The sequence below is a fragment of the Chiloscyllium plagiosum genome, chromosome 37, assembly GCF_004010195.1.
Source record: "Chiloscyllium plagiosum isolate BGI_BamShark_2017 chromosome 37, ASM401019v2, whole genome shotgun sequence".
Taxonomy (NCBI): domain Eukaryota; kingdom Metazoa; phylum Chordata; class Chondrichthyes; order Orectolobiformes; family Hemiscylliidae; genus Chiloscyllium; species Chiloscyllium plagiosum.
In genome coordinates, this window is record NC_057746.1 from 6,651,789 (window position 1) to 6,677,259 (window position 25,471).

The 25,471-nt window shown below is 44.3% G+C and overlaps 2 protein-coding genes across 2 annotated transcripts in view; one reads left to right on the plus strand and one right to left on the minus strand.

Moving 5' to 3' along the window:
* The window catches only part of LOC122541209 (ABC-type oligopeptide transporter ABCB9-like), a 32,233-nt gene extending 26,746 nt beyond the window's left edge, over nucleotides 1-5,487 (plus strand). The window contains 2 exon segments of the mRNA XM_043677833.1: nucleotides 156-292; nucleotides 5,016-5,487. Of these exon segments, the coding sequence (XP_043533768.1) occupies nucleotides 156-292; nucleotides 5,016-5,231 (353 nt within the window). The 3' untranslated portion in view covers nucleotides 5,232-5,487.
* Nucleotides 5,488-13,962: 8,475 nt separating this feature from the next.
* Nucleotides 13,963-24,611, minus strand: psmb8a (proteasome 20S subunit beta 8A). Its single transcript, XM_043677897.1, has 6 exons — nucleotides 24,430-24,611; nucleotides 21,028-21,172; nucleotides 18,676-18,787; nucleotides 18,278-18,407; nucleotides 15,768-15,972; nucleotides 13,963-14,208 (listed from the first exon to the last, which is right to left on the minus strand). The coding sequence occupies exons 1-6, from the start codon at nucleotides 24,571-24,573 to the stop codon at nucleotides 14,120-14,122; spliced, it is 825 nt and encodes a 274-aa protein (XP_043533832.1). The 5' UTR covers nucleotides 24,574-24,611; the 3' UTR covers nucleotides 13,963-14,119.
* Between the last annotated feature and the right edge of the window lie 860 nt (nucleotides 24,612-25,471).

Consider the following 25,471-nt stretch of genomic DNA (forward strand, 5'->3'; position numbering starts at 1 on the left):
TGTGGAGGGCTACACCAGTGGGGAGCTCAGCTCCATCTCCGAGAGAAGCCACATGAGAAGCTGCTCAGGTCACTGAGCTGCCCCCACTGTATGGAGAAGGGGAAATGGATCAATACGATGTGAGCATCACTGAAATATTCCACTTTCCCGTTCAGATGTTGGAGAGGCAGGAGGACAGCTTTCTGGTGGAGAGAAACAGAGAATAGCCATTGCTCGCGCTCTCATCCGGCAACCTCAAATCCTCATCCTCGACGAAGCAACCAGCTCCCTCGATGTGGAGAGTGAGCACACGGTGAGTTAGCAGCCTCAGGTTTCACAGAAAATCTTATTACTGAGCGTTATTACACTGTGTTAGGGTGTAGATTGATAGGGGTTATTACTGGGGTAACAGAGCTTTATTACACTGTGTTAGGGTGTAGATGGATAGGGTTTATTACTGGGGTAACAGAGCTTTATTACACTGTGTTAGGGTGTAGATTGATAGGGTTATTACTGGTGTAACAGAGCTTTATTACACTGTGTTAGGGTGTAGATAGATAGGATTGTAGGGTTAGGGTGTAGATTGACATAGACAGAATTCCTAGTGTGTAAACAGACCCTTTGGCCCAACAGTTCACACCAACCCTCCAAAGAGTATCCCACACCCATTCCCCTACCCAATTACTCTATATTTCCCATGACTAATGCACTTAACCTACACATCCCTATGGGCAATGTAGCGTGGCACGTTATTGGACTGTGGGAGGAAGCTGGAGCACACGGAGGAAACCCTCGCAGACACGGGGAGAATGTGGAATCTCCACACAGACTATTGCCCGAGATTGTTATCGAACCTGGGTCACTGGCACTGTGAGTCAGTGGTGTTAACCACTGAGCCACTGTGCAGGTGTAACAGATTTAACGCAATGACGGAATTGTTATAGTTCAAAAGGAGTCCATTCAGCCCATTTTGCCTGCAATGATTCTAAAAATATGAACTTTGGTCCAATCTCCAGCCTTTTCCCTGTGCATTGTATCTATTCATATAATCATTCAATGCTCTTTTGAATATCTCACCTGAATCTACCTCCACTGTATTTCCTGCAGTCTGTTCCATCTGCTAACTACTCACTGTGTGGAAACGTTCCCTCACATTGCACTCACTTCATCTGCAAAACACTTTAAATCTGTGCCCTTTGGTTCTCAACCCACTTTCTTGTCCATTCTGTTTAGAGACCTCAGGATTTTGAAATCTTCTGTTTCATCTCCTCTTAGTGTTCTCTTTTCCTGGGAGGTCAATCACATCTTCTCCAATCTCTCCTGAAAACTGAAGCATCTCATTCCTGGACCTATTCTTTTTCAGCTTTGCACTCAAATACACTGACAAATTTCCTCTGTGATGCCCACAACTGTCCACAATACTCCAGCTGAAGTTGAAACAAGTGTACATTATAACTACTGTCCCTTTTATACCATTTGAGAGAAGCTTCCTGAAATGTGTGTTGTATAGCACTGTATCAAACACCTCTGGGAATCCCTACAAACCACATCGACAGCATGACCCTCATCAAACCATTCTGTTACCTCTTCAAAGAATTCCAAATTTGTTGGATACGTTTTCACTCAATAAATTCATGATGCTTTTTCCAAATCAGTTGATATTTTTCCAGGTGAGTACTCGTAATCTTTCAAATAGTTTTTTTTTCCTCAAAGTTTTCTTGCCGATGGTATCCTGGCTAGTCTGCAATATTTTGGCCTTTCTGTACAACCGTTTTGAACAAGGCTGTACATTTCGCAATTGTCCAGCCCTCTGGCAATTCTTGAACACTCCAACTCCTGGGAGGATTGAAAGATTGTGGTCTGTAACTCAGCATTTTCCACTTTCACCTCCTCTATATCTCTACTAGTCCTGGTGCTTTATTGGTTTAAGAACAACAGCTTATCCTGTACCACCTCCATACCAATTTAAAAGCCTTCTAACTCCTCTGTCCCCATGGTCTCAAGGCTGAGATAGACCGATTTTTCCACAGTGATGGAATCATGGGTGATGGGGAAAAGGCGGGAACGTGATATTGAGGATGATCAAATCAATCATGATCTCATTGAATAGCAGAGCACACTCAATGGGTTGAATGGCCTGACATGTGGTCTTGAGACCAAGGCAGCACCTACATTGTAGGTAAAGACAGATGCAAAGTATCCCTTGAACCCCTCTGAGTTGCCTCTTACCTTCATGTGTATATCCCCTTTTTGATGCCTAATCAGCCCTCTCCCCTGTTTACCACCTCTTACTGTTCATGTCCGTATTGGAGACTTTGGCATTGTCCCTTTATGTTAGCTGCCAGCCTTCTCCCATAATTTCTCTTTGTTTCACTTATTTTCTCACCTTCCCACCCAACCCTTCAATATTCCTCCTCACTCTCAGTTGTATTATCTGTCTGACACCTGCCAAAAGCAGACTTTCTCTACTTTATCGCAGTGTCTATCTCCTGGCCATCCAGGGAGCTCCCGATTTGATGGTCCCACCTTTCCTTTTGGAGGGAATATACCTTGACTGTACCTGGACCATCCCCTTCCCATTGTTCAGCTGCTGTTTTTCCCCACCAACCTTTTGTTCCATTTGATCAGTCCAGCTCTGCTCCTGTCCCTTTAAAATCCTCTCTCTGTCAGTTGATTCTTCTTACTCTGGAGTGACCCATGACATTTCCCACCGTTGGCTTGAACCGTTTGATACAATGATCGCTGATCCTTAATTCCTTCTCCTTCACTTGGCCAGCCTCACTTCCAGAAGCCTGCTCTTGCAGAGCCTCCTTCCTTGTTAGACTGGACACACATTGCTGCTGGAATCTCTCCTGGATACAGTCTAGGAAGACTATCCCCTCCCTACCATTTACACCACACTATCCCAGTCTGTATACAGCTAGTTAACATTAACTGTTCAGTGATATTTACACCTCTCTCATTTCCCTGCAGATTTGCTCCTCTTCATCCTCCCCACTTGCTGCTGTTCTATAAACTGTACTGAGCAATGTATCTAAACATTTGTATTCCTTAAGCCAGATGGATTCTGTACCTTTAAACCTCTGTAATGCTGTATTTCCTCAGTATACTTTCCTTTATTAATCAGAGTATTGAGTATAGGAGTTGGGAGGTTATGCTGTGGCTGTGCAGGACATTGGTTCGGCCACTTTTGGAATATTGTGTGCAATTCTGGTCTCCCTCCTATTGGAAGGATGTTATGAAACTTTGAAACAGTTCAGAAAAGATTTGCAAGGACGTTGCCAGGGTTGGAGGGCCTGAACTATAGGGAGAGGCTGAATAGGCTGGCGGTGTTTTCCCTGGAGCATCGGAGGCTGACAGATGACCTTCCTCAGGTTCACAAAATTATTAGGGGCATGGATAGGATAAATAAGCAAATTATTTTCCCACGGCGTTGGGTAGTCCAGAGAGAGCGTAGGTTTAGGGTGAGAGGGGCAAGATATAGAAGAGAATAGGCTGGCGGTGTTTTCCCTGGAGCGTAGGGGGCTGAAGGATGACCTTAGAGTTTTATAAACCACGAGGGCATGGATAGGTTAAATGGACAAGGTCTTTTCCCTGGGATGGGGAGTCCAGAACAAGAGGGCAGAGGTCTAAGGTGAGAGGGGAAAGATTTAAAAGGGACCTAAGAAGCAACGTTTTCAAAGGGTGGTGCATGTATGGAATGAGCTTGGAATGGTGGAAGTTTTGGAGGCTGGTACAATTACAGCATTTAAAAGACATCTGAATGGGTATATGAACAGGAAAGGTTTAGAGCGATATATGCCAAATGCAGGCAAATAGGACTAGATTAATTTAGGGTATCTGGTAAGCATGGATGAGTTGGACTGAAGGGTCTGGTTCTGAGCTGTACATCTTTATTCTTCTGACTCTAACTGCAATACTCTCCTTATCTGAAAAAAAATCTGTTTGCCTTTTGTAGTTTCATGAATACGTTATTCTCCAGGATTTTGAGCACCCAGTTTTACCCTTCTTCTCTATCACCATCACAATGTTATAATTCCACTTTGCAATCTGCAACTGTCACTCCCGAAGCTTATTCCTTCTGTGATGCATTTACCAACGTGCATTCACCTTATACTGAATCCACCAAATACCTTGTTGTTCTCTATTCAGTGCTAGCTAGAATTTCAGGCACCCTGGTCTTCTCTACCCTTCTCTCTTGGTTCCTACAGCCATGTCAAGTTCAGTTTAAAACCCTCACAGTGACATTAACAAAGTGCCCACCAGAAACTCAGTCCCAGGTGGAACTGTCCGGTTGGAGAGGTGCAGTTATTCCCAGCGGCAGTCCTGGTGTTCCAGGAATCTACAGCCTCTCTCCTGCACCATTTTTCCAGGCAGACATTCATCCAGCGACACTTTTTACACACAGATGTGTCTGTGTCAGAAGGAGTGACCCCAGACGCCCACATGTCACATGATAAGCATTCCACTTGGCTGAGCTGTTCCACTGTGCATTAACCTGAAACTCTTAAATCAATTTATTCCCTTCAACTTTAGTCCCTTTTCCTTCCTTTAACTTTTGTTAGCCTTCAACTCATACTATTAATAATGAACTGCCATATTCTCAAATCACCTCCTTCTCCCACGCTTTTACATTCTCACTTTTCCTGCACTAATTTACATATTAGCATTTTACAAATTATTGGAGTTGAAACACAGTCCCCAACAGCAACTGCTCAACAACCAATCAACTTGTGACTTTCCTGTTATTGACTTGATTTTCCCACTTAGCCAAGCAGCTCCAGGGAGGTGCTCGAGGGCAGGTCTCCCCCCACTCTCTCCCTGGAAGGGAAGGGTGTGGATTTGGTTAGATTTCTGACTGACATGGTGGTGGTTTTCTGCGGTCTGATAGAGGACACAGTGATGGGGACATGGGCAGCACTGTGAGATTTACACTTACAAGAATCCCAGATCACCAGGCCATTGATGAAATGAGGTCACATTGACTCAGCTCCTGCTTTAACACACATTTTCTCTCTCTCTCACTCCCCTCCCAGATCCAGCAGGCGTTATCGAAGGACACGGGACAAACCATCCTGGTCATTGCCCACCGTCTGAAGACTGTGGAGAAGGCTGACAAGATCATTGTGATTGAGAGAGGGATGGTGGTGGAGGAGGGAAAGCACGAGGAATTAATGGAGAGAAAAGGCTGCTATTTCCACCTGCTACAGAGACTGTCACGTAACGGGGAGCAGAGCGTGACTGAGCTTTAACCAGACTCTGGAATGGAGGGCATGGAGCCACAATCCAAATCACCCCTCCATGAAAAGCACACTATTTCATTTCACTGTCTAACCCGATAGCAGTTTTGTATTTAGCTTTTGTATATATTGAACTGAGCTTTTGATATCACACTGTTGCATAGAGCAGTGTGAGGGTTTGTAATTAGGTTCAAACAGATTCAATTAAAGCACTAAAATCAAACCAATAACTGCGGATGTTGGAAATGTGAAATAAAAACACCAAGAAGCTCGAAAAACTCAGCTGATCCTTGAAGGGAGAAACAATTAACATTTTGAACTGGGATGACCTTTCTTCGGAAGTGATAGTAAATTGGAATAGGTGGGATAGATGGTGATGACAGTGATTGGAGGCGGGGGGAATGGGGAGAATGGGGAGGTGTTAAAGACAGGTAGAGACTGAACCCAGAGGGGGAGAGAGGGAAAAGCCTCGGCAGAAAAGCGAGAGCGATGATCATGAGGATAATGAGAGGGTAAAAATGGGTTACCTGTACTGCACCTGGAGTACTGCATACAGTTTTGGTCCCTGAATTTTGTTTGCAAAAAGGATAGACTGGCATTGGAGACAATTTCAAAAGATATTTTTGAGTCTTGTGACTGGAATGAAGTGACTGACTTCTCAAGAACACATGAACAAGCTAGAAGAGTGAGGAGTGCTCTTCCTGAAACGATGATGCTGAGGAGGTTGGGGAAGGGAGATGATGATGCGATACTGTTTTCACCAGTGGGGGAATCTCAAACCTGGGAACATCAATACAGAATAGGGGCCACCCATTTTAAACTGAAATACAAATGAATTTCTTCTCACAGTGGGTCATGAATGTCTGTGACTATCTACTCCAGAGAGTTGTGGAGGCTAGATCACTTAAAATACTGAAAAAGGAGACTAATTTATGCAATTTTGAGGTTTGGGAATAGGTGTGAGTGAGGCAAAATAGTCCCCTCTTGTTCCTATTTCTTATGTTCTTAGGAAGCTTCTTAGGTAGAGTCATAGAGATGTACTGCATGGAAACAGACCCTTCGGTCCAACTTGTCCATGCCGACCAGATATCCCAACCCAATCTAGTCCCATTTGCCAGCACCCAGCCCATATCCCTCCAAACCCTTCCTATTCATATACCCGTCCAAGTGCCTCTTAAATGTTACAATTGTACCAACCTCCACCACTTCCTCTGGCAACTCATTCCATACACGCACCACCCTCTGCATGAAAACGTTGCACCTTAGGTCTCTTTTATATCTTTCCCCTCTCACCCTAAACCCATGCCCTCTAGTTCTGGACTCCCCAACCCCAGGGGGAAAAAGTTTGTCTATTTATCCTATCCATGCCTCTCATAATTTTGTAAACCTCTATAAGGTCACCCCTCAGCCTCCAACGCTGCAGAGAAAACAGCCCAGCCTGTTCAGCCTCTCCCTGTAGCTCAAATCCTCCAACCCTGGCAACGTCCTTGAAAGGTTTCAGAAAAGATTTATAAGTTTCACAACATTCTTCCAATAGGAAGGAGACCAGAACTGTACGCAATATTCCAACAGTGACCTCACCAACATCCTGTACTGCCACAACATGTCCTCCCAACTCCTATATTCAAAGCTCTGACCAATAAAGGAAAGCATACCAAACGCCGCCTTCACTATCCTAGCGACCTGCGACTCCACTTTCAAGGAGTTATGAACCTGCACTCCAAGGTCTCTTTGTTCAGCAACACTCCCCAGGACCTTACCATTAAGTGTATAAGTCCTGCGAAGATTTGCTTTCCCAAAATGCAGCACCTCACATTTATCTGAATTAAACTCCATCTGCTACTTCTCAGCCCACTGGCCCATCTGGTCAAGATCCTGTTGTAATCTGAGGTAACCCTCTTCGCTGTCCACTACACCTCCAATTTTGGAGTCATCTGAAAACTTACTAACTATACCGCTTATGCTCGCATCCAAATCATTTACGTAAATGACAAAACATAGAGGGACAAACAACGATCCTTGTGGCACTCCCCTGGTCACAGGCCTCCAGTCTGAAAAACAACCCTATACCACCACCCTCTGTCTTCTACCTTTGAGCTAGTTCTGTATCTAAATGGCTAGTTCTCCCTGTATTCCATGAGATCTAACCTTGCTAACCAGTCTCCCATGGGGAACCTTATTGAATGCCTTACTGAAATCCATATAGATTATGCCCACCATTCTGCCCTCATCAAACCTCTTTGTTACCTCTTCAAAAAACTCAATCAAATTCGTGAGACGTAATTTCCCACGCACAAAGCCATGTTGACTATCCCTAATCAGTCCTTCCTTTTCCAAATACATGTAAATCCTATCCCTCAGGATTCCCTCCAACAACTTGCCCATCACTGACATCAGGCTCACCAGTCTATAGTTCCCTGGCTTGTCCGTACCACCCTGCTTAAATAGTGGTAACACATTAGCCAACCTCCAGTCTTCCGGCACCTCACCTGTGACTATCAATGAAACAAATATCTCAGCAAGAGGCCCAGCAATCACTTCCCTAGCTTCCCACAGGATTCTATGGTACTTAAAAATACTTTGTGGAACTTGACATCATGTCTTCAGATAATGCTGCTGAGGGACAACTTGTAGATGATTAGTAAAAGGAGGGAAGTTATCAGGCAAGATTGTGCAGGCAGTAATGGAAGTAATTACAAAAGTCTCTTTGGTTATGAAGAGACATGAAATAATGTAACCAAGCAAAGACATGCTCATTCAGTTGGTTAGCAAATAAGGATCACTGGAGTAAGATCTATGGTCAACCATGTCAGTGCTGCAGACGAGATAGGAGTATTACAAAAATCTGGGAAATCCAAACAGAGAAATTCAAACACAGATTGAAAGAAATATGAGCATGAATTGAGGAGATGTCAACGTATTCGTGGATTTGAAAACAAACAGTGATCATTTTCCTTAAAGGATAGAAGGGTTAAGAAGTGAGTGTTTGAAGGTCGAGAAAGTAGGGCACATTTGATAGGGAGGAGACAGTTCTAGAAGAGGGGACAGTTGAAATGATCCAACATAAAAAATGTCAAGAAGGGACATATAATCAGAGTCTGATGGGCGAGACAGGAGACAAACCAGATATTTTTGACAGTTCATGTCAAAGAAAAGAAGAGGCACCCGAACTGTTAACTCAAAATTAATGGGAAATAAATCATGACCTACCTGCATTTGTTGGAGGCCAGAGTGGCATGTGGTTTCAAGTGATGCCTGCTAAGAAAACAAAAACAGCCTATGGGGATCTTAGGATCAACTTTAAGCTGCATTTGGTTTCCAGATCAATACATGCTGGCCAAGCCACTATTGCCTGAACACACAAAAAAACTTGCAGCTTTGACAGACGAGAATGGTGCTCAGATCTAGTGATGAATGGTCAAACCAACTATGCACCATACACAAACTCAAGTCACAGCAAACATATCTTGGTATTTCAGTGAAATGAGTGATTACACTATTGGCTTCTCCTCTACTTAATTCAGTACCACCAGCTGAATATGATCCCTCCATTTCTTCTTTTGCATGTGTGTAAGTTCAAGGACAAATAGCAATGAAAGCCAATGTGTCAGTATAGGGTGGCATGGTGGCTCAGTGGTTAGCACTGCCACCTCACCAGGGACCTGGGTTCAATTCTAGCCTTGGGCGACTGGCTATGTGGAGATTGTACATTCTCCCTGTATCTGTGTGGGTTTCCTCTGGGTGCTCTGCTTTCCTCCCACAGTCACAAAAGATTTGCAGGTTAGGTGAATTGGCCATGCTGTGTTGTTCATAGTGTTCAGGGATGTGTAGGTTAGGTGCATTGGTCAGGGGTACATATAGGGTAGGGGAATGAGTCTGGGTGGGTTACTCCTCGGAGGGTCAGTGTGGCTAAAAAGCCTGTCTCCACACTGTAGGGATTCTATGAAGAGGATACCAGCACTGGAGTTGGAAGGAGAAAGATGACAAACTGTTATAAGACACTCACATAATTATATAGTTAACATGTAAATGTACAAATATACTATGGAACCAGAATTTTTAGATTTTATGTTGTCCAAACTTTCCCAGTTGGCGATAATTTTAAAATTAACAAGTAAAGATGACAGCTCAATATTGGACATTGAGGCATATTAGACTACAGTTTGCAGTGCAGTTCATTTCAAAGCATAAAATAGATTTGAATTTAATTAGTGGTTTCAATGACCACCGTTGTCTCAAAGCCAAAAAGTATTTTAGTCAGCCAGTCACTGTTGTGAAAGCTAATTTGCACACTGCAAACGTAAGATCGTAATAAGACTATAAGAAGTATGGACAGGAGTAGGTCATTCAGCCCCATCAGCCTGCTCCACAATTCAAAAAGTTGCCCCTTAGGTTTCTTTTATATCTTTCCCTTCTCACCCTAAACCTATGCCCTCTAATTCTGGACTCCCCCAGCCCAGGGAAAAGACTTTGTCTATTTATCCTAATCATGCCTCTCATGATTTTATAAACCTCTACAAGGTCACTCCTCAGCCTCCAACATACTAAGGAAAACTGCCCTAGCCTATTGACCTCTCCCTATAGCTCAAATCCTCCAACCCTGGCAACATCCTTGTAAACCTTTTCTGAACCCTTTCAAGTTTCACAACATCTTTCCGATAGGAAGGAGACCAGAATTGTATGCAATATTCCAACAGTGGCTAACCAATGTCCTGTACAGCCGCAACATGACCTCCCAACTCCTGTACTCAATACTCTGACCAATAAAGGAAAGCATACCAAATACCTTCTTCACTATCCTATCTACCTGCGACTCCACTTTCAAGGAGCTATGAACCTATGCTCCAAGGCCTCTTTGTTCAGCAACATTGCCTAGGACCTTACCATTAAGTTATAAGTCCTGCTAAGATTTGCTTTCCCAAAATGCAGCATCTTGCATTAATCTGAATTAAACTCCGTCTGCCACTTCTCAGCCCATTGGGCCATCTGGTCCAGATCCTACTGTATTCTGAGGTAACCTTAGAAGTTTGAATCTTTTGCCTACGTGTTTATAATAATAAAAGATAGTTCATTTTTAACTATTTGACTGAGGGTGGAATTTGTCCCACAACTTTCTGCTCCTGCACTGCTTTTAGAGTCTCTCTGTCCCTGTGCTTTCTCTCTCCCTGCCTCTGAGCCCTACACACATCTCACGACCACCAGCACTAGTGACATTTCCTGAGAGGATATTGACCTCAGTCCTCCGCCCTTTCTGTCCTCTCCTCATTCTTCAGCGTGGAGTTCCCTGCACGTCCACTGGGGGCTGCAGAAGCTGACCCTCTGCTCGGCGACTGGAACCAAACCTGAATTCACAGACGCGACCCAGCAACAGGTAACGTCATGAACAAACTCTTTACTCCGATTGGTCTATATGAGTCAGAACGGGTTCCTCTCCTTCCGGGAAAGGGGTTCGCATTTTTGCAGAAATCCCAGAGTGAGGGGGTAATGGAGAGAGAGAGAGAGACAGCATTTCAACAATTCCCTCACAAGAATCCACTCACATTTGTCTGAAACAAGGTTGAAAGATTCTATTTCTTTTGCCTTTGCAGGGGGAGAGTTGTAAAGACTCATGACCCTCTGAGAGAACAGATCTCTCCCCAGGATCAATGGCCAACTGCAGGATGGTGCAGATCTGAAACAGAGACAAACAGATTACTGGGGAAATTGGGCAAGTCATGGATGCTGCCAGATCTACTGAGTATTGTCTGCAATTTCTGCTTTTGTTTCTCTCCATCTCTGTTTTAAATGGGGTGTCTCCCCTCCCGCCCGAGTTTTAACCAGTGACCCCTCAATTCTAAATTCTGCACAAGTGGATTCACCCTGACCCGATCCGGGTGGAACTGGGGATGGGGTGCAAAGATTGAGGCTCAGGGAAAGGGTGAATGGAGAGGAGAGGGGGAAACAACAGAGCCCAGATTGCCCAGAGTGAGAGGGAAAGAGAGAAGGGCAACAGACAGATTGAGGGAGGGAAGAGAGAGAGTTGAACTGTCCTGTATGAAAACGCTCCACCCCTTATTTTGTGCAAACTGGACGCTGTCGGGAAAAGAAAGGTCTGATCGCTGTGCCTGCTGGTGTGTGGGAGAGAGAGATCCTGAGTGTCAATATCACCGGGCTCTGACACTGGGATCTGCAGTGTCTCTCCCTGACCGAGCGAGGAGATTAATGCTGATGTTTCCCTCTCTCCCTCTCTCTACCCACAGTTTCACACTCTGTCTCTCTACCTCTGTGCCTGACTTGCCCCCACTCCCTGGTAACTCCTTGGGGATTTTCCACACAGCCTCTCGCTGAGAAACATTCCCTGGAATTCCCCGTTGTCAAACTGCTTTTACTTTCCCTCCTCATTTCTCCGTCTCTCTGCCCTTTCTCCACATTCCCACCCCAACCGGAATAGCTCCCCCTACCCACAGGCTCCTTTCTGGTACTCTGTTATCAGCCTGATTTACTATGTCAGTGAGTGGCACCTGAGAAAGACTGACTTACATTCTGATAGCGCCCTTCACCCCCTCAGGACAATCAAAAAAATGTAACATTGAGTGAATTGGTGCTGAAGGGTAATGTCAGGAACCGACCAGCCTGTTAGATATCAATTTTTGCAATATTGATTAAGAGATAACTCAATATTGGACAACAGAAAGACCTCTCATCCTCTTAACTGATGTTTATTGATATTTTCACTAACCTAAGATACTGGAATAAGCCTCTGTTTAAACTATCAAACTCAGAACTGCGATACATTTCCATATCAGGATGGTGAGTGGAGGGGAACTTGCAGGTGATGGTATAACCTGCCCTTGTCCTTCTAGATGGAAATGGTTTGTAAAGTGTTGTCTGAGAATCTTTGGTAATTTGTAATTTCTAACTGTCTGTGTGGAGTTTGCACATTCTCCCCGTGTCTGCGTGGGTTTCCTCCGGATGCTCTGGTTTCCTCCCTCAGTCACAAAAATATGCAGGTCAGGTGAATTGGCCATGCTAAATTGCCTGTAGTGTTAGGTGAAGGGGTAAACGTAGGGGAATGGGTCTGGGTGGGTTGCTTTTCAGAGGGTCGGTGTGGACTTGTTGGGCCGAAGGGCCTGTTTCCACACTGTAAGTAATCTAATCTAATCTTGGAGATTGTACACACTGCTGCTACTGAGGATCTGTGGTTAAGGGAGTGGATGTTTGCAGATGCGGTCTCAATCAAGCAGGCTGCTTTGACCTGGATGGTGTTGAGCTTGTTGAGTGTTGTTGGAGCTGCACCCATCCAGGCAAGTGGCGGGTGTTCCACTTGTGCCTTGCACATGGTGGGCAGGCTTTGGGGAGTCAGGAAGTGAGTTACTTACTGCTTGTGACCTGTGTTTGTAGCCACTGTGTTTATGTGGTGAGTCTGTTGAGTTTTTGGTCAATGGTAACCACCTGTTCCCCCCCCCCCCCCCGAATATTGTTACAATTTAAACTTAAAGGTTTCTAAGTGGCTAGTCTTAGCAAATATTATTATTACATTTAGATCAATTTCTTTTCCAGAACTTCATTTGCAAATGAATCAAGTCACTGGACGTTATAAAATGTTCACAGTCTCTACACTGCAGCAGTCCCGACACATAGTGGGTTACTCTGCAGTGTATGTGACAGTTTTTAGATTAGATTAGATTAGATTACTTTCAGTGTGGAAACAGGCCCTTCGGCCCAACAAGTCCACACCGACCCGCCGAAGCGCAACCCACCCATACCCCTACATTTACCCCTTACCTAACACTACGGGCAATTTAGCATGGCCAATTCACCTGACCTGCACATCTTTGGACTGTGGGAGGAAACCAGAGCACCCGGAGGAAACCCACGCAGACACGGGGAGAATGTGCAAACTCCACACAGTCAGTCGCCTGAGTCGGGAATTGAACCCGGGTCTCTGGCGCTGTGAGGCAGCAGTGCTAACCACTGCTGCCTCACCAGTTCAGCTGTAAATTAACACCAGAAATCTTCAAGTAAGTGGAATACACATATCTCTTTTTATATGCTTTTGGGGACATGAGTGTTGCTGGCTGGGCCAGTATTTATTGCTTATCCCTAATTGCCCTTGGCATATCTGTCTTGGTCAACAAGTTTGAAGGGAAGTTAAGAGTCAAGCACATTGCTGTAGGTCTGGAATCATGTGTGGGCCAGACCAGGTAAGGATGGCAGATTTCCCTCACTCTGGGTGGGTTAATTAGTCACTATTAGGTTAGCTTTATTTAAATGTCAGCACCTTCCCTGGCAGAATTCAACTCATATCACTGAACATTAGACTGGGCCTGTGGGTTAATAGTTTGATAACAGTGGCATTGTGTCACTACTTCCCCTTAAATTTATGGTTCATTTAGACATCACAGGAATCTTAAACCTAATACTGTATTTGATTGAAAAATTAATTTGAAAGAAAGCCTTGCATTTGCATAGTGTTTTTCACAGCCACTTCAGTCTCTTCACAGCCACTGTAGGACATTTTGAAGTGTAGGTCTTATTGTCCAGCAGGAAGCACAGCTTCCAAGATGTGCACAGCAAGCTCCCACAAACAACAAGGTGATAATACTACCCTGGTAACTGCAGTTTATGTGATACTGGTTGAGGGATGACTGTTGGCTGGAGCACTGAGGAACTACTCTGCTGCTCCCCCCATGATTTAAACCCATTCAGTCTGAATAATGTGCAGATGAGACAAGCAACAATAAAAATTGTACACTCACATTGGTTTGGAGTAAGATTGTATTTATTTATTCAGTAAACTGAAGTTTAAGTTTACTTCAGTGAACAGTCAACTGTAAACCATTCACACAGCCTACTGGTCCAATGGTCGCTTTAGTTGCTGGTCTTGACTGAGATTTGATTTCAAATGAGTCTTGAGCAGCTCACGGGGTCTCTGCAGTGTACCTGTGGTGCAGAACACCAACATCTTCCTGAGACACTTTGACCCAGCCATTTTCCCGCATGTGATACACTGTGAAACAAAACAGACACAATGTTAACCTTGCACCGCACGAAAGAAACACATTTCGCTCCTTCTACTTCACTTGCAGGAAACAGTGACAAACAGAAACTTACGGTCTGTACATATGTAAAAAGCTGCTGTGTATGTTTTGATCAGCTGTGCGATTTATGTTGAGACTTACCTCCTGATCTCTCTCTCTCACTATTGTTCAGCCTATAGAATACCAGCACTAGTGGGAACCAAATGGAGTCTGCTGCACCACTGTTAAAGATAACCCCTCCTTCTAACTCCACAATGTGTTCCACAATCATTACTATCCCCAACCTGAATTTTTGTCCTTTCTCTCTGTCTACCTTACGTTTGCTTTCACTGGACATTAAACATTAGCTGTTACACCGAATAACTCTCCAAAGTTCATTCAACATTGAACCTTACATGTTACTCACCTTGTAAAACATATTCGGATTGTATATTCTTCTGATCAGAGCCACTCCCTAAATCATGCTCCAGCATCATCTTCCTGCCCAGTCGTTTAATCTGTGCATAACTTTTAAAACTTTTTCCCCATACTTTGAGAGCTGATATCTTTGCATTGCCATACTCTTATTGTAGTCCTTATCGTGCTGTTTGAGCTGTTGCCTGTGGTACCCTGTTAGCACACTGCTCAGCCCCCTGACCTTCTGGACCAAGGCTGGTGTCTATTCTCCTGCCTAATTGCAGCAATGAAGCTCCTTCCAGTTGGCAATGTGAGAGGTAGTTTGGGAGCTCCATGTACAAAGATATTGAAAAAAGAAAAGCAGTAGGAGGCCAATCAGCACTTTCAGCCTGCTCCAACATTCATTATATATCACGGTTGATCATCCAACTCAGTCCACTTTCACCTTTTAAGACCCTAAGACTATAAGATATAAGAGCAGAAATTAGGCCATCCAGCCCATTGAGTCTGCTCCACCATTCAGTCATGGCTGATATGTTTCTCAATGCCATTCTCCTGCTTTCTCCCCTTAACTCCTGATCCCCTTGATACTCATGAATCGATCCATCTCTGTCTTAAATCTACTCAATGACCTGGCCTCCACAGCCTTCTTGTGGCAATGAATCCCATAGATTCCCCACTCTCTGGCTGAAGAAGTTTCTCTCTATCTCCGTTCTAAGAGGTCTTTCCTTTACTTGAAGGCTGTGCCCTCAGGTCCTAGTCTCTCCTACTAATAGAAATATCTTCCCAACATCCACTCTGTCCAGGCCATTCAGTATTCTGTATGTTTCAATTAGATATCCCCTCAACCTTCTCAACTCCATAGAATATAGGCCCTAAGTCTTCAAATCTTCCTCATATGTTAAGCTTTTCAGTCCTGGGACCCTTATCATGAACCTCCTCTGAACACGCTCCAGGGCCAGTACATCCTTCCTGAGATATGGGGCCCAAAACTGCACACAATATTCCAAATGCGGGCTGATCTGAGCCTCATGGAGCCTCAGAGGTTTTTGTTACCAAAGCGAATAACCTCCCATCGATCCACATTATACAGTAATCGGCCACACATTTAGTGCCGGATGATTGCACTCACTGTTAACTGTGCCTCCAGAGTACGCATCGCGGTGGGTGGCATGATAGATGGCACGCTGCGCCAAATCATAGGCCTCCTTCACCGACAGGTCATATCGATATCCGCTGTCCATAACACCGTATGCGTAACTGCTGCCTGAGCCCGTGGAGAACATGCTGCCAGAGAGTCTCATCCCGTTATCACCCACATAGTAAAGACCTGGGCCCTAGAGAAGGAATACAGAATGATAAAACTGTCAGGCTATATTCAAGTTGCTGCTTAGCCACTGACAACCATGGTGTGAGCTCCGTACCCTCCTCTGGCCTTGGTTGTGACAATGCCAATCCCTGTCCCTGTGGTATTTATAAGGATGAGACCAGAAACGTGGAGTGTACAGACCAGGAAAGGACTGACAGATCGGGTCCCTTCTCCCTCACAGAGAGATGGCTGAACCAGTGGCCTACTCTGAGGTCTTTGAAATGATGATGATAGTTTGCTCCACATTCTTTCTCCTGAGGAGGAAGATAACGTGAGAACGTTGGTATGAGACAGTCACCAAGAAATCCAATCAGGAATATATTTCTTCCCCTGGGAATGGGGAGATTGTGGAACTCACTCCCAGAGGGAGTGGATGAAGGGTGTCCTTATCGATAGTTTATAAGGAAACAGGAGTGAGGAAGCTGAGGATGAAGGGAATACTGGTTTGGAACTGATGATGGATTTAGATCAGGGAAGGTGGGAGGAGGCACGAAAGATGCATGAACACCAGTATGAACCTTGTGGGCCAAATGGCCTGTTTCTGTGCCCATATCCAATGTACAAGTGGCTACTATTGAGCACTGTGTTGAGGATTGGTGAATGGTGGAAGTGGTGAATGGGATTCTTGTCCTGTTTTATCCTGGAACAGGCAAGTGGGAGTAATAGATAATCTTTAAAAGTGGAACCAAAGGTAGAGTGGGCAGAATGGCCTCAGTCTGATCCATTGGCTCAATTGGTCACGTTGTCCTTAGTTGGACACTGAATTAGATGGTACTCAGCTCTGTGCTGTGTTGTCACTTGCTAACCTCTATCAAGTCCCACTGAACAACTCGGCAGCCCCCAGCTCACACACCCAGAGCAACACATTACTGTTTGTCCCGTCTAATTGTTCTATGTGTGAGATTCACAAGCATGCTTAGTGAATCTACCTCATACAGGAATAATCCACATCGTATTCATTTTCTATCCTATAATTAATTGAACTTATTCCCCTGACATTCAATGCATTTGATGTTGAAGCTGAGGTGAGACTTGAGGTGTGTTTCTGATGGAATCATACAAAGATACAGTGCAGGAAGAAGCCATTCAGGCTATTATGTCAATACCAATTCTATCCTTTATTCCCACTCTCATACTCTTGTTACAAAGTCAAAAGCAAGTACGCTCATTTTAAAATAGAGAGTGTTTTCTGAATACTGAAATAAACTTAAATTGCAGGCACAGCTGCTGGAACAGAATGGCTGGAAGACAAGCTGTTCCAAAATGCATGTAACAAATGGCTGTTAATTGGATACCCGAGTCTTGGTTGCTGTTTTGACAACAATTCAAATTTACACCAATTACCTTAAATTGTGCCAAGGATAATAAATTCCAACTGAGTTTGAATTTATTGTTTCGACAATATTGGACCAATGAGAAGGGACAATGTTGGGGATATAAAAACACAGGCATTTTGAAAAATAGTCAGAGCAACTGCCAAAGAGTTGGAGAGGTAACTGCCCAACTAACAACTTACTGCCAAAGGAATTTGAAGACCTCTATAAAAAGGTACCTTTTTCTGTAAAACATATTAATGGTAAAAAGAAAGAAGCAGACGCAGTGAGATCAGTCGATGGAAGATAGCAGATAGCAGAGAAGACAGAGACTTTGTGGAATTGAGATTAAATTAATGTAATGTTTAATAATTGTGTTATTGGAGCAGCATGTCAATAGGATTGTGTTCAGTTAGGGGAAAAAGTGTTGAGTTTGTTAATAGTGTTCTGTTAAGACAATAAATTGTTATTTTTCTTTAAATAGTGGAAATTAAGAGTTCTCTTTCAGTCCTTCACTCTTTTAACAGATTAAGAGGCGAGGTGAGCTTTTCTGAGTGTCTGTTTTCAATTAACAGAGAGATTCAACATCTATGTCATTGCACTCTTTACCACATTACCATAGTTTTGTTTCAATATCCATCTGACTCTCCAATCAAAGACAGATTGTTTAATTAATGTTTCACAGCAGCTGCTGGACTTGCTTCACAATTATAAATTGTAAATAACAGGACCAATAGTCTGACATGTGGACCAATAACCAATTCTTCATCTGATCAGGAACTGCTTGGAAGTTACCTTCAACCTTTCAATCCCAGATCACCATCTACATCAATATTCCCACATCCCCTCATCCACGATCCTCATCTCTTCCCTCATATTCCCCAACCCTCACTCCTGACCCTTCGCCTCCAGCTTCTCAATCCTTCATCCTCCCCTCCCTTCCCCCCTGCTGCGACTCACCTTCTCATCCCAGCCACAGATCATGGTTCCCATCGAGAGCCCCATGCCTTTATACTCAGACACCATGTTAGCCAACAGTTTGGATGCAGCAGACACTGAGATACGTTTCTTGTTCCGTAATTTGTAAATCCTGCAAAACAGAGAATTACAGTGAGACAAAGTGATGACATGTTTGAATGACATTCATCTGGCATTATTTGTGTACTGGAGTATTTAATCAGGGTCTAGTTCTGTAAATGGTTTAAACTAATGATCCTATCCCATGTATTTTGCTTTGTGATATCTCCCATTCACTGAACAGCTCAGCATGTTCTCATGTAGGACAAGTAGACTCAGGGAGTTATTTATTGGGACAGACTTAATTGGATCAAAGAGCCTTTTCTGAACTGGATGATTACCTGCACTGTTTGGCCAACATTCTCTCCCAGAAGACACAGTCTGCAGCACTGCCCGACATTGTGCCCAGCAGGTAGGGGTTTATCTCAATCACCTTCTTGAACGTCTGGGTGTCTAAATAAAAGAGCATAGAGATACTTCAATCATACTCTTTGTGCCTCAGATGATCTTACTTCTGTAACTTTGTGTGCTATCTACCTGTCTTGGTCTGAACATGTATATGAGTATACAGCTATGTGTGCATTTACATCTGTGCATCTATGTGTGTGTGTGTCCCTGTCTGTGTGCATACTTTATGATTGTGTGTGTGTGTGGATAGCTGTCTGTGGTTGAATGTGTATGCCCTGAGATGTGCACATATACAAATGTCTGTGTATTTGTTTATGGATTATCAATTGGGATTGTTGGCTTATAATCAAGCCCCACTATTCCACAAGCTTTCCACAAATGTGTACCAATCCAATTAAACCAGCAAGGTGACCAAATGCCTGAGCTATTCAGGACAAAAAGAGTTCACACTGTTTCGTTATTGACAGAAAACAGCTCTATTTGTTGTAAACAATCTTATCTCTTAACGACAGCAAAAGAATAAATGAATTCCTAATTTACTAATGAAGTTAAGCTGGAAGTGGATGCTGTAAATCTGAAACGAACACAGATGATGCTGGAGACTCAGGTACTCCAGCCTCTGATCACTGGTTGTGTTGAACACTTTGCTTCATGTTACCTCTGGCTCTGTTACCATTCATCTTAAGGCTGGCTCTCAACTCTCTTATCAATCAGTTTCTCTCTACGAGCTCAGTCCAAGTCCCTCCTGATTTTATCCACCTTGAATCATAGAATCATCCAGCACAGAAGAGGCCCTTTGGCCCATTGAGTCTGTATCAAGAAAAGACTACTCTGAATCTATGGTAAATCAGTCTCATTTTCCAACACTAAGCTCCTCAAACTTCACTTTACTGATGGGAGCAATTCCACCTTCACAGTGCAGTAATGCAACTGGATTAATCTCAAGTATATCTCTTCTGTACATTCATCAAACCCTTCATCTCCTGCTTAACACAGAGAGCCAAGCTTGGGTACGGTTCAGAATAATATCAAGGCGTTTATACTCTATGCTTCTATTTATAAATATATGTTCCTAAGCTCAACTAGTCTTTCTTTCAAGCCATATACAAGCAGGTCCATTAACTAAGTCTGTTCCCAAAACTCACATTCAATTTGTCTGTACAACCTCTGCTTTGGCTTCCCATCAAAATTTATCACTTCCTACTTTCTGGATTGAATTTAGTTTGCTCTGCATTTGCTCAGCCCACTTCAACAATCCTCTTCCGGTAGATTATCCTTTCTGGCCCAGCTACACCCTTTCTGAATACTACCTTCAAGTTTTGATACTGTGCCCTGAACGTCCAAGTTTGAGTGATTTCTGCCTAAAATCGATTATCTTTCCGAGAGTTGGCTGCTTTGTTTTCATACACCAGCCTGGCAATGACAATCTCCTGGCAATGAGGTTTACCATTGACGAGAAACTCAACTGGACTTGGCACATAAATACAATGGTTACAAGAGCAGGTCAGAGGCTAGCAATCCTATGGGGAGTGACTCACCTCCTGACTTCCCACAGCCTGTTTTGCCATCTACAAGGCACAAGTCAGCAGTGTTGCAATACCCCCGACTTGCCTGGATGGGTGCAGCTCCAACAATACTGAAGGAACTTGACACAATCCAGGACAAAGCATTTCTCATGGTTGCTACCACATCCACAAACATTCACTCCCTTCGTCACCACACGCAGTAGCGGCAGAAATTAACCAAAAATCCTTCGGCAGAACCTTCCAAACACATGGCCACTTCCATATGGAAGGACAAGGACAGCAGATACATGGGAATGGCATCACTTGCAAGTTCCCTTCCAAGCCAGTCACCATCCTGACTTGGAAATATACCATCTTTCCTTCACTGTTGCTGAGTCAAAATCTGGGGTTCCCTTTTTAACAGCATTGTAGGTCAACCTGCACCAAATGGACTGCAGTAACCCACCACCTCCTCAAGGACAATAAATGCTGGCCCAGCCTACAAACCCAACATTTTATTAATATATAAGAAAATTGTTGTGTTGGGCCTTGGAACTTTCTTTGTTCCCCTACTTTGTGAAATAGAGAGCGTCAAAGTCTTCAAGGTGAAAGTAAGATTCTTACAACATCATTGGTCCCTGACTCTCTGACAGGAACAATCAGTTTGTAAACCTCAGATTTGGATGATTCACTCGCAATCTGGAGAAAGGACTAGGCACGATGATTAAACTCCATGTGGAGAGTGCTCCCACAGAGCTGTGGCAATGTTTGATCACTTACCAATGTAGGAGCCTGCTGAAGCTCGGGAATCCACGGCAACCATCACTCCATGTTGAAACTTAAAAGCCAGGGTGGTTGTACCGTGATGGAGTTTAATCTCAACCCCATCATCACCGTCAATGTATGGTTTAAGGAATCTCACTGGCTGCAAAAAGGTAAACATAGAAGATGGATATTTTTATTTGGCATGGGATGTGGGCACTGTACTGCATGAGAGGAGAGTGCTGATTGGTTGGCACATTGAATGCAACAATTAAAAATGATTGACAGTTAACTGTAAGGCAACATGGATTTTTTTTGTTCTTTTATTCTTGTGAGCTTGATATCAGGAGGTCTGGAGGACTGTTGTCAGAATTAAGAACAGGTGTAGGTCTCTCAATGAAATTTTGGCTGATGTGTGGCCTAACTCCTTATATCTGCCTTTGGCCCATATCCCTTAATATATTTGCTTAATGGAACTTTGTCTGTCTCAGATTTAAAATTAACAACTGATCCAGCATCCACTGCCATTGACGGAAGAGAGTTCCAAATCGCTACCATCTCTCCTGAATGGTCTGGCCGTAATTCTCAGACTGTGCCCATAGTTCCAGAATCCCTTAATATTGGATATAATTTATCTTCATCTACTCCGTCTTCTCCTGTCAATATCTTGAAGACTTCAATCAGATCACTCCTTCTAAATTCCGGAGTTAAAAGGCCTAATTTGAGTAATTATATACAGTTTCTCAAATCTAACCCTTGGAGTCCAGACATCATTATTGTAAACATATGTTGTACTCTCACCAAAGCCTATATCTCCTTCCTAAGGAGTGGTGCACAGATCTAACTGTGGTTTAACCAGGGCTTTCTATAACTGCAGCATAACTTCTGCATCCTTATACTCTGGTCCTGTAAATATAAAAACTAGTGTTCCATTAGCTTTCTTGATTATTTTTTACACCGGTTTATAACATTTTAAAGACTGATGCACCTGAACACCCAAATCTCTTTGGATATCCATTATATGTAACCTCCTATTATCTAGAAAGAACTTTGATCTATTTTCAGCCCACAGCATGGGTAACCTCACACTTGCTTGCATTGAAATCTACCTGCCGCAGTTTTGCCCTTTCACTTTGATATCCTCTTGAAACTTTATGCTGTCATTTACATTGTCTACATTTGTCACCTAACTTTGTGTCATCAGCAAATGTGGACAGTTGACATTCGATGCCATTATCCAAGTCATTAATAAATAATGTGAATAAATGTGGCCCTAACACAGATGCCTATAGCATACCACTGGTTACATCCTGCCAATTTGAGTACCTACTCAGTTTCCCTACTATCTGCCACTCAACTAATTTCCCAGCCATCTCAGTAATTACCCGTCTGTTTGTGGGCTTTGAACTTAGTTGACAGTCTCCTCTGTGGAATTTAAAAAATGTTTTCTGAAAGTCCATATAAACAACATTAATTTACTTCATACTATCTAGAAAGAACCTTGATCTATTTTCAGCCCCCAAAATGGGTAATCTCATACTTGCTTGCATTGAACTCTACCAGTAACATTCCCCTGTCTTCTAACTTAATCACCTGGTCAAAAAAAGTTAATGAGATTTGTCAGTCTAACCCACCTGATTAGTTGAAAATTGTCAAGGTGTTCGGCTAGGAGAAAGTGAGGACTGCAGATGCTGGAGATCAAAGCTGAAAAATGTGTTGCTGGAAAAGCACAGCAGGTCAGGCAGCATCCAAGGAGCAGGAGAATCAACGTTTCGGTCAAAAGCCCTTCTTCAGGAATGAGGAGGGTGTGCCAAGCAGGCTAAGATAAAAGGTAGGAAGGAGGGACTTGGAGGAGGGGCGTTGGGAATGCGAGAGGTGGAAGGAGGTTAAGGTGAGGGTGATAGGCCGGAGAGGGGGTGGGGGCGGAGAGGTCGGGAAGAAGATTGCAGGTCAATGACCTGGTGGGTGCAGTGAGAGAGGGACTCACTGAGATCCTTGTAGAGGGAGGAAGATTGAGGTGTTCAGCTACCCCATCCTTAATTATAGACTCCCACAATTTCTCCACCACAAAAAAATTATGAGGGGCATGGATAGGATAAATAGACAAAGTCTCTTTCCTGGGGTGAGGGAGTCCAGAACTAGAGGGCATAGGTTTAGGGTGAGAGGGGAAAGATATAAAAGAGACCAAAGGGGCAATGTTTTCACACAAAGGGTATGGAATGAGCTGCCAGAGGATGTGGTGGAGGCTGGTACAATTGTAACATTTAAGAGGCATTTGGATGGTTATATGAATAGGAAGGGTTTGGAGGGATATGGGCCAGGTGCTGGCAGGTAGGACTAGATTGGGTTTGGAATATCTGGTTGGCATGGACGGGTTGGACCGAAGGGTCTGTTTCCGTGCTGTACATCTCTATGACTGTATGGTAAGTGAATAGGACCATCTCAGTGAGCCCTGTAGACAAGGACCATTGAACTGCCTTTCCAGTCATTCAGTCTGCCCCATCATTCCCATTTTTTTTTGCTGTTTATATGGGGTGGGAAGAGGGGTGTTATGGGGGTGGAGTTAAATTTTAACTCATAAAGCTGTTACATTGGTGTTCATAATAGCTCTTGGAGATTTGAAACGAAGTTCAACGCAGTTGAATGAAGTGAGAAAAACTACAAAGCCTGGCAATGTCCCTTTGATTCAAAAGGTCACCACTTTTAAAGTGCTTCAGTGTTAGACTTGGGTTAAAATATTGCACCTCAGCAGTCATGGTCTGAACTATCATAGTAACTCTGAAACCGGCAGAGTAAATCAGACATGACTGTGTGGAGTATTTCACAATTCAATCTGCGACTGTCAGGCGCCAGGCAAAGGAACCCACCAGCAGGTACAGCCTGAGAGCTTGTGAGGGAGACCTTCGACTCAACATCTGTATGCCTTTATAACTGCAGCCAGGTGTTTCTGGAGAGGGAGGAGGTCACTGTCAACTTGAAGTCTCTCGCGATTGGTAGTCATGACACGAGGGTTAGTGACTCTCCCTCTCTCCAACACTGGTGTCCTGTTTTTCTGTCCCTCTCTCTCTCTCTCTCTCTCTCTCTGTCTCTCTCACACACACAGACATACACACTGCCCTCTCTCTCTCACACACACAGACATACACACTGCCCTCTCTCTCTCACACACACACACTGCCCTCTCTCTCACACACACACACACACACAGAGTGTCTGTCTGTCTGCTATCCGGTTCTGTAGCTATGTTACACACTCTCTCAGCAATGTGCCCCCGTCTGCCTGGCACACTCTGCCCTACCCCGCTTGTCCCCTGTTTCTCTGATCGTTTTCTCCGGGGAATTTTTGACCGAAACTGGGTCCTCATTGAACTCCCCGGAACCGACAGGAACGGAAGTCAGGCACCAAGCTACAATTACTCACATCCAGACCGAGCGGCACCGCCAACTGTCCATCCCCGGCACCGAGAGCGAGCTCCCGGCCTTGGGTTAGAGCAAGGATGCTCTGTCTGAGAGGGAGATCGTACAGGCTCCAGTCCTGAACACGGCACACCTCCATCAGCGCCATCTCTGCAGCTCACTTCCTCAGCCCCAACTCCGAAAGTGCAACTGAAAGTAACTTCAGATCCGAGAGAGAGAGAGAGAGAGCCAGCAGCACCCAGACTGGATCACAGCGGATTCCCCCCCCGGTTACAGAGAGACCACTGAGGATCACACAGGGGCAGGGGAATCACACAAGGACAGAAGATCACAGCGGATCATAGAGCCATTGAGACGAACAGCATGGAAACAGGCCCTTCGGCCCAACTCGTCCATGCTGACCAGATATCATAAATTAATCTAATCCCTTTTGCCAGCACTTTGCCCATAACTCTGTATTCATGTACCATCCAGATACCTTTTAAATGCTGTACATCACACAGGGATAGAGGATGACACTGGGATCACACTGGGACAGAGAGATCACAACGGGGTTGAGGGGTCAAGGTGGACAGGGATCACAGCAGAATGGGGGGGGGGGGGAGCTCACAAAGGATCCCACTGGGATCAGTCAGGGACGGGGGAGTCACAATAGATCTCACTTGGATGGAGGGAGTCACACAGGGACAAGTGGATCAGAATGGATCACACTGGGACAGGGAGATTACATCGGGATGGGGGATCACAGTGGAACAGGGATAACAGCAGGAGACTTGGATCACAGCGGATCACATCAGGGCAATGGGTCAAGCCAAACCACACCAGGACAAAGGAGCTACCATTGGTTGAATGTGGGATCACAACCGATCACTACATGGTTACACTGGAATAGGGGCATCACACCAGGACAGGGTAGTCACATGGGAAACGGGGGCAGAGCATCGGATCACACAAGCACAGAGGAATCAAACTGGGATTGGGGGAGAATGACAAGGTCAGATTGGGATTGGGGGGAATGATGGGATCAGATTGGGATTGTGGGGAAT

What these genes read in the sequence shown, in the direction of transcription:
- psmb8a (XM_043677897.1), bottom strand. Translation starts at nt 24,573, where the DNA reads ATGGCGCTGATGGAGGTGTGCCGTGTTCAGGACTGGAGCCTGTACGAT. An exon ending in TTCAGCAGGCTCCTACATTG is followed by an intron (nt 18,788 to 21,027) that starts GTAAGTGATCAA and finishes TCTTTTATTTAG; the next exon opens with ACACCCAGACGTTCAAGAAG. An exon ending in TCTGTGGCTGGGATGAGAAG is followed by an intron (nt 15,973 to 18,277) that starts GTGAGTCGCAGC and finishes TTCCTTCTCTAG; the next exon opens with GGCCCAGGTCTTTACTATGT.